This window comes from Coregonus lavaretus (genome assembly GCF_964263955.1).
Source record: "Coregonus lavaretus genome assembly, chromosome: 21".
Classification (NCBI taxonomy): Eukaryota; Metazoa; Chordata; class Actinopteri; order Salmoniformes; family Salmonidae; genus Coregonus; species Coregonus lavaretus.
In genome coordinates, this window is record NC_140008.1 from 36,664,545 (window position 1) to 36,673,204 (window position 8,660).

Genomic DNA, 8,660 nt, shown 5'->3' on the forward strand with positions numbered 1-8,660 from the left:
GCGCCCTCCCACCCGCCGGCCGTACACAGGTGCACGGGCCCAGCCGCGCGCCACAACTAACCGCAGCAGCCCTGTGCTGCTCGAGGCTCCGCTTTCAGAACGCACGGGAGCTGAAGGCAGGCACCCTGTTCCAGGCTGGAGTTACTAGAAAATAATGGGAGAGGAGTGTGTGCCACCACCATATTTTTCAGAAGAACTTGGCTATGAAAAACTAAAATAGGTCTTAATACTTTTTTACTGCAAAAGAGGAGAACAATCTCCTGAAATGGTCTTTAAAAATGTTATTCTCGCTCCCTGTTCATTATCCTTAGGCTATTCCTAATTTGTGAAATAGAGGGTATAGCAAAGACCTATAGACTACTTTTGTCGGCTTTTCCAGAAGTAAAAAATAAGATGGATTATATGCATATCTTTGGGATCTCTTAATAGGACTATGGAGTAACAAATAGGGGGATTTATGCTTTCAAAAGACGTGGAAATTGCCAACCGTCTTATCCTTATTTCTACATCTCATTATAGAAAGGCATAATAGCAGAATTTGTAATATATTTGCCTCAATTTGAATATAAGGACTAATTAAAATGTTTGGTTTCATAAATGTGATCCAAATGTAATATTTACAGGCCTACATTTGCTCGAGACAAATCATGTTCTTATCAATTTGGAATGCATTCTCAATGTGTTTTTGTTCTTCGTGTCATTGGCCAACATTTAAAATCAGCTATCACTTGTTCTTTATAAAGCAACAGAGAAATAAAGGATATATAGACCATGTCTATAGCCTTGTAGGCTATAGGCTATATACTCTTTAAATAAATAAAAAGTGACATAGTGAAAAGAGAGCGTGAATATAGAGACACTACAGCGGAAATGGCGCCCATAAGTCATCTGAACCCTGTTAGTGCTTAGCATTTCTGACATTCTCCACTGCCTGGATAAATAAACAAGTAAAAGGGAGATTGGTTGGTAAGTGCAACTCTGCAATTGGATTTATCTCTAATAAAACATAGCGGATTGAGATTACCGTCAAAAAGGGCTCCAAGTGCTGATGCGGTATGAACATTAATTAATCGAATATTTTGTTTGTTTGTCTTTTTCCTATAAGATTATTTGTGTGCTATTGCTATAGGCTGACTGTCACCAACTGATGAAAGAATAGAGAACCATGAGAAAGTCTCGATTATCTGAGAACTCGTACAAAGGCCTATAATTGTTCATTCTCTTGTCACTTGGATAGCCTATATGCCTAGTTTATAGCATTCCTGTATCGAGTAGCCTAAGTTCATAGTTTACAAATTGATAATTACTGTTTCGTGTTCTCCTCTTCTTGCCAACATATTGAGTCATAATCATAATCCTTTAATTGGTGTTTGGCACATCGGTTTATGACAGTTGATATTATTAACCAGGAGGTATATATAGCCTTGATCAATTGCACTATTGTAATAGAACCACTAAACGTCCCCACGAGGCAGTGGCAATCTTCACCGTTACTTCTGACTTTGCCGAGTGGTTTGGAAAATGGCGCGCCTTCAAGCGTTTTGACCTCCCCAGCTCCCTGGCTCCCCCGGATTTTGCCCCGGGGCCTGCCCGCACAGGACCCTCCTGGGCGGTGAGAAAGACATGACACTCCTGTGGTTAGATTTATCCCCACCACGACCTTAAACAGTGCTTCGTAAATGATGTCTTAATGCATCAGACATGCGTTAGACAGAGCGGAGATTGAATGACGGTGGATTCATTTATTAGACATCTTCATGCATTGACCTGTTATTGAGTGGCGTAGCCTTCAGCTTTATCTTGAAGGTGCTCGGAAGTGTTGGGTTTGTAGGCCTTAACAGCTTAATTGAAAAACGAGGGCAGGGTCTCAGCGAAGCGTTACACGTCCTCTCTCTCTGTGTGTTTGTGTGTGTGTGTGTGTGTGTGTGATATTGCTGTTGCCTGACAAATTGATTTGATCAACTCTTGCCCCTGACGCTCATACAGCCCATGTCAGTCTGTGTGCATTGAGCGAGTGTCATGATATTCCAACAGACATTCTCACGTTCACTTATTACGTTTTTTAATTCAGTTTTTAGCTCATTGTGGAATGTGCAACAACTAACAAATAGCCCAGTTTAATACTTAATGGCTACTTTAGGCTACTTTAATCATGTCTATTATTAGAATATTGCCTGCAATGTCAGCAATATTTTCCTATACTAGGCTATTTGTTTTAGCCTAATTATTTCATTTTCATAACTATAATGCATAACGAATAGTTTGTAAGTTCAATTCCTTTATTTAATATCTATACAAATTCATTTATTTTTTGTAAAATGATTTTGTTATTATTAAATCAAGAGGTATAACAATTCCGGTCATCATTATTACAGCAGAATTCCTAGCCTTGATTAAACATTGTCTGTGTTAATAAAATTGATATTTAACAACCCATATTTAATTCACGTTTAATAACTTCATTTTAACATCAATATTGATAATAACGTGTTAATTTGCAGAACGCCTTATTTTATCTGAAAAACTGATCACAAGCCTTATTTTGTCATAAAGGCAAGCGCTCCCCTCACTATCTTTAAACCTAAATAAAGTTCAAATCAATAGTAGGCCTATAGGATTTATTATTTTACAACACTTGAAACTTCTTTAAAGATATGCCCGTCTCCACATAATTATTTTGTTTGTGTAAATGCTATAGTGTAGCCTATTAGCTATAGGCTAGTGCTGTGCATGAATGTGGTTGTGCGTGTGGAGGAGGGTGTCGAAGTAAACTAATCGATTAGTCATCTCTGTCTTGTCAACAGTAATACTCCATGATGTATACTGTGGTTTGTGTAAACAGTGCGTGAGAAGAGGTAGGCCTACAGGCCAGAAGAGGTAGGCCTTTAGAAAGCAACCGGGTGCTCATATAGTGGCAGCTCGTCGCTTCGCCCTCTCATGAAGCATTGTTGACATCCTCCCCATTGACCTCCGCCTTGCGCTCTGCCTTTTCCGTCCCATGAAAAATGATTCCGCACGCTGATTGAATTTTATTCCTTCCTGACCTGGCCGGCTCGTGACAGCGCCATCCATCTCCGTGTGCCGACTTGAAGTTTGTTTATTACTTCGGAAAGAATCTAATGATTTTTATTAGCGCTATTATGGCTAGGCATCTATGAGAGAGGATCAACATTTGAACCATCTGCCTACTGAATTATTGGTCGGCCACTTTTGTATTTCAATCTAATTATATGTGTATTGTTGTGATAAAGCCTATGCCAATGCATAGATCTACATTCATAGATGTTTATTTTTTGTTGTCATAATAAAAACTGTATAGCCTCTAGCCAATAAACTACAAGGAACTTGTTTTTATTTGGCTACCGATACACCAATAGTTTATGCGCCATAATAAAATGTGGATAAAACCATCCAGGTTAATAAGCAACGTTAGCAGTTTATTACTACAGGCTAATAGTCTGAAACAGGTCGACGGACTGGAACAACTTTGGTTTGTGCTGTCAAGCAGCCTATACTCAGTGGAGGATTTGTGCTGCGGGTGTAGTGTTCCCTGCTCACTTGCTCCATTCTCAATCCAATAGTTTCACAAATGCAAGCAATCACAACAAAGTCAACCTCCTACCCCCTCCTGCTTCCCCTACTTGCCCCACAGACACACCTGCACTGCATTTGGGCCTCCGCAAAGCGCTGGTGTCAGAGAGTAAAAATGTATCCTCTCCTCCACTCTCCCTGTTCTTCAACCCACAGAGCCCCGGGCCGTCTGGCTGCTGGTTCAGGCTCAGCACGGAGGTATGTGATATAATGCATATAGGCTACATTCATTACTCTCATACGACTGACTGAGCCCCAGGTTGAGTCCCAAACGGTACCGTATTCCCCTATATAGTGCTCTACTTTCGACGCCCTGCCACTAGGGAATAGGGTGCTATTTTGGAGGGCCCCCAGTCAGTTACTCCGTGTAATAGGTCCCGTGTAGCTCAGTTGGTAGAGAATGGCGTTTGCAACGCCAGGGTTGTGGGTTCAATTACCACTGGGGGCCAGTATGATTTTTTTTTTTTTTTATGCACTCAGTAACTGTATGTCCCTCTGGATAAGAGCGTCTGCTAAATGACTGAAATGTAAATGTAATAGTCAGACCCAGGGCCACATGCTTAGAGCCCGCGGAGTTAGGGAGGGAGGGAGAGAGAATATTGTCGTTGACACAATAAGCAAGCAGATGCTCTCTGTAAATCCATGTACATTCAATTAACGAGCAAATTGCCCAAGCTGTAGTGACTACCAATTGTTACTCTATTGGAACGATGAAGTGGTTTGACTGGTGGTCTACTGCACAAACATTTTAGCTGTTATTTTTTAAGGAAACCTCTAAAATGTTGTTGTGAATTTGTTTTAACTGGAAATGTGTTTTATCTGCAATTCAAACAGTAATATACTAATATCTTAGTAGTGATTATTTAAAAAAATCTTAAATGGTACAAATGAGTGTGTATTTAATTGAAGGGAATAATAATAATTACAAAAGAAGATATTGTTTAAAAACAACACATTTTCACCAGAAAGTGTCCTATAGTATTTTCAATGTATTTTCTTGAAACCGACTGATATTTTTTAACAATATCTAGATTGACAATTACGACTTTCAATTCCTAATTTAATTACACTTAATTTGAATTCAAAGTGTATCTCTCTTACTCCTCTCTCTCTCTCTCTCTCTCTCTCTCTCTCTCTCTCTCTCTCTCTCTCTCTCTCTCTCTCTCTGTCTGTGTGTTGTTGGCAATGTTTTATATAATCTTTAACAAGTTGCTGCAGCAACCAAACATCTGGCTAAGATAATATTTCAGGTATGCGTGGTATAACTAAGCGTCCGTAAACACACGTGGCCACTCCAAACAACAGCCGGATACCCTGGCACCGGGGAACTAGTTGTCTAAACAGCGACCTAGCCCTCCATCAATAGCCATGATACAACGTTTGGCTCACGGCTCGCCCTGCACCAAGGACCCGTTAAACTAAAGAAGGCCTGGAGGTCAAGATGATGACAGAGTATCTCCTCTCAGGGAAAACAAACCAAGCAAAGCTTACATCTGTTGTCACCAAATTTACTCTACATCCCTCGTCAATATAGCATTATGATTTTATAATATACATTACTATGATATCTTAACTGCAAAAATATAAAATATATTTGTGTAGATAATTATCTCTCTCTCTCTAATCTCTATCCCTCTCCTCCGTCTCCCTCTCTGTTTCAGATTGTGTGCTGTAGTTCTGTGGAACATTTAATTTCTGCTGACTACACACATATGGGCCAAGGCAGACGAGTAGGCCCAGTAGCCTACATCTTATTTTAGCTTGTTATAACAAAGTCAAATGCCCAAATATTGCAAACCCTGCATTCAAAAGATAGGCCTTTCCTAAATGTAGAAACAAAACGAGCATTTTGCTAATCATTATTTTCATTTGGAGGTTTTGGACCGAACAATCGTATTTCCCCCAATGGCACATCCCATAGCCTAAGGAGAGGTGTGTTGAAACATTTATCATGTTACCATAACAATAGCCTATTCGTTACAGGAATAACTAATAGTTACACGGAAATATATCATATACCCTGGGTACTTGCATAATACACTACAAGCCCAGAAACAAACATGTAGCCTATCGGATTACAATACATTTAATACATTTGAAAATCGGATTAGTGGCTGTAGCCTTGTGTGTGTAGTATTGCTTTATGTTGTAAAGATACAAGTACCATGACATAACCCTAGGACTCATAAGATTGTCACATCGTTGAAACTGTTTGGGTTTTACAGTGATTTCTCTACAACAACAAAAAACAATGCAACTCACTACAGTCCTGCAACGTGTGCTACCAACCAAAACTGCGCGCGGATGTGCCCCCATATGCTCCTTTATTGTAGCAGGGCCATAAGGCCACAACAGTACATCAAGACAAGAAACAGAACACCTTAATTACTCTAAATAGCCACCTTAAATTTAGTCACCACTGTGTGAGGTTTTTTGTACCATAGTTTGTGTTTTATATAATTAATTCGAAATACAGAAGACAAACGTCCCCTGCAGTTTGTCTATGTTTACGCATACCTCAGCCTTTTAAATTCACAAATGATTTGAACCATAGGCCTATACACAAATTACGTCTATGCACGAACAGAAAATGCAGCATGACATCTAATTTTGCAATAATAGGCCAAACTTTTATTTTACATTGCGTCCCTTATTCTGAAGCCAGGACCCTATAGGCCTCTATAGAGAGCTAATAAACAAGACAGATTTAAATCAAATAGATTGGCAATTTATTAGACAAACAATGCAATGCATCCAGAATACTTCTAACAAATAAGACAAAACATTTAACAGAATACGTTGGTATACAAGTTCCCCTCCTGTTTTTATAAAATATCAATTCCTAGGACAATTTTAGGCAGCTGAATTTGGAAACTTGGTACACAACATCCAACTATCCTCCCTTACTTTCTAATAATAAATTACTATATGCAATTTACAATTAATAACAAGTTTATAAAATGTTGGATGTTAAAAAAAACAATCTTTAAAAACAAAGTTCCCAGAGTTAGAGAGAAAAAACTTACGTGTTATTTGGTGTTGTAAAACACGCCTCTGTCTGTTATACACACCAGAACAAATCTCATCTCTCTCAATCTGTTTTGTCCATTCTGGGAGGGAGGTTTAATTACAAAAAGATGGAAATATATATATTAAAGTTATTCATTTAAAAAAACATGTTTTTGTTGTTTTTAAAACTTGCTGCAGTCGTAAACGAAAGCTCCGGAAGTACGGTAGATGGATTGACCAGAGGGGAAAGCCATCTGACAGCTATTATTCCCGTTAACCGGAGAGCTATTCAAACCGATCCGTTGAGACTCGAACATCTCTCGCACCGAGTGGAAGTTCTGTTGCTGTGCCGGGTAGCTCGTGCCCAGGTGTCCCAGGTCCCCGTACCAGGACGCGAGCCGACCCTGGTGCGCGTGGTGACCACCGTCCTGTCCCATGCTAAGGTTTCCATGCCCGAGCGGGGATGTGGTCGTCGCTGTGATAGAGTAATCGGACAGAGTCTCTTCCACGGTGGTGGAGGGCGCGAGGTGGCCTCCTCGGTCTCCGGCGTACAAGCTCATGGCTTGCATGTTGCAATGGTACGTCGTGTTAGAGTTCGTGGAGATGGAGTTCTGGTTGCAGTTTGGTGAGTTGTAAGCAGACGTCTGGTTGGGGGAATAGTTAAGCGATAGAGAGGGGGTTATACCTGTCCTAGAGGATGCGATAAGAGGGGATGTGAGCTCCGTTGTGCCCTCGGGCGACCCCCGGAGCGAGGTCATGATGTTGTCCACACTGAAGCCCTGTGCCGAGGCCTGAACGTGGTGGTGATGCTCGGGGCCCTCCATGGAGAGGGACCGGGCAGAGGGCACACTGTGAGGGCTGCCGGTGGACATACTACTGCTGCTGCTAGGACTCTCTATCTTGGGCACAGGTATGCCTGGGGACTCGGCCTGTGGAGGAGTAGAGGTCCCGTTCTCCGTCTTTATATCCTGGATGCGCACGAGCTGGGAGCCCTGCACGGGCTGCTCATTCTCCAGGCCAGGGGCTCCTCTCCTTGACGAGTCCTTTCCTTGCCTGTCATCCTTGTCCTTCTGAACATTACTCTTCTTGAACCGTCTGCGACGCCTCAGAAAGCTGCCGTTCTCGAACATGTTATAGGAGTCCGGATCCAGAGTCCAGTAGCTGCCTTTACCGGGCTTCTTATCGTCCCGGGCCACTTTGACGAAGCACTCGTTGAGGGACAGGTTGTGCCGGATGCTGTTCTGCCAGCCCTGCTTGTTGTCTCGGTAGAACGGGAATCTTTCCATGATAAATTGATAAATCCCATTCAGTGTCACCTTCTTGTCTGGTGAGTTCTGTATCGCCATGGTGATGAGGGCGATGTAGCTGTATGGAGGTTTGACCATGTCCTTGGGCTGGTGCTGCGGCGTGTACGGTCCGTATGCACGCGCCATGCTGGCCTGGTACTGGTCTTGGGCCGCGTGAGAGTACATACTCATGGGAGCAGGCATCCCGGTGTATCCTCCACCGGCCGCGGCCCGGTAGTAGCTCTGGTCACTGCTAATGTAAGGCACGACGCCCAGAGAGTTAGGACTGGAGACGGAGTAGCGCGCCTGCATTCTCTCCTCCTCGCCTTCCCGTAAAGTTTGAAAGAATAAAGAACTCTCCCAAAAGCTTCAGCCGGACGGCGATGGGTAGCTCCAGTTTCCTTCGCAGGCTCCTTTTCTTTATTTCCTGTTTGTTGCGAAGGGAGTTTGGGGAAATATGTTTAGCCTAAGCCACGGCTTGCCAGGGTGACTGGAGTGAAGGCTGCGAACTGTCTACTGAGGCGAACATTGGGAAAACTACAGCTCAAGCACCCGTCACTACAGAGACACTTTTTTAAAACTCTGTTCACATTTTGGCCTGTGGATGCTCCTCCCCGAATGCGTTCCAACATCCAATTGGATGGGAGCTCGAGCCGAACGTGCACGAGGAAAAGCAAAGTTGAAGCAGTCAGAGATCCTTCCGAGCTGTGTTGGACACACACACACTGAAATGAAAAAAAGTAGATGTGTGGGTAGCTCCCTTCTCACGTAAAA

At 42.4% G+C, this 8,660-nt stretch overlaps 1 protein-coding gene across 1 annotated transcript; it reads right to left on the minus strand.

The window, feature by feature from the left end:
- Positions 1–5,901: 5,901 nt before the first annotated feature.
- On the minus strand, positions 5,902–8,391 carry LOC311148790 (forkhead box C1-A-like). Its single transcript, XM_084185752.1, has one exon. It carries the CDS (start codon positions 8,196–8,198, stop codon positions 6,783–6,785), a length of 1,416 nt encoding a protein of 471 aa, XP_084041878.1. The 5' UTR covers positions 8,199–8,391; the 3' UTR covers positions 5,902–6,782.
- Between the last annotated feature and the right edge of the window lie 269 nt (positions 8,392–8,660).

What these genes read in the sequence shown, in the direction of transcription:
- LOC311148790 (XM_084185752.1), bottom strand. Translation starts at nt 8,198, where the DNA reads ATGCAGGCGCGCTACTCCGTCTCCAGTCCTAACTCTCTGGGCGTCGTG.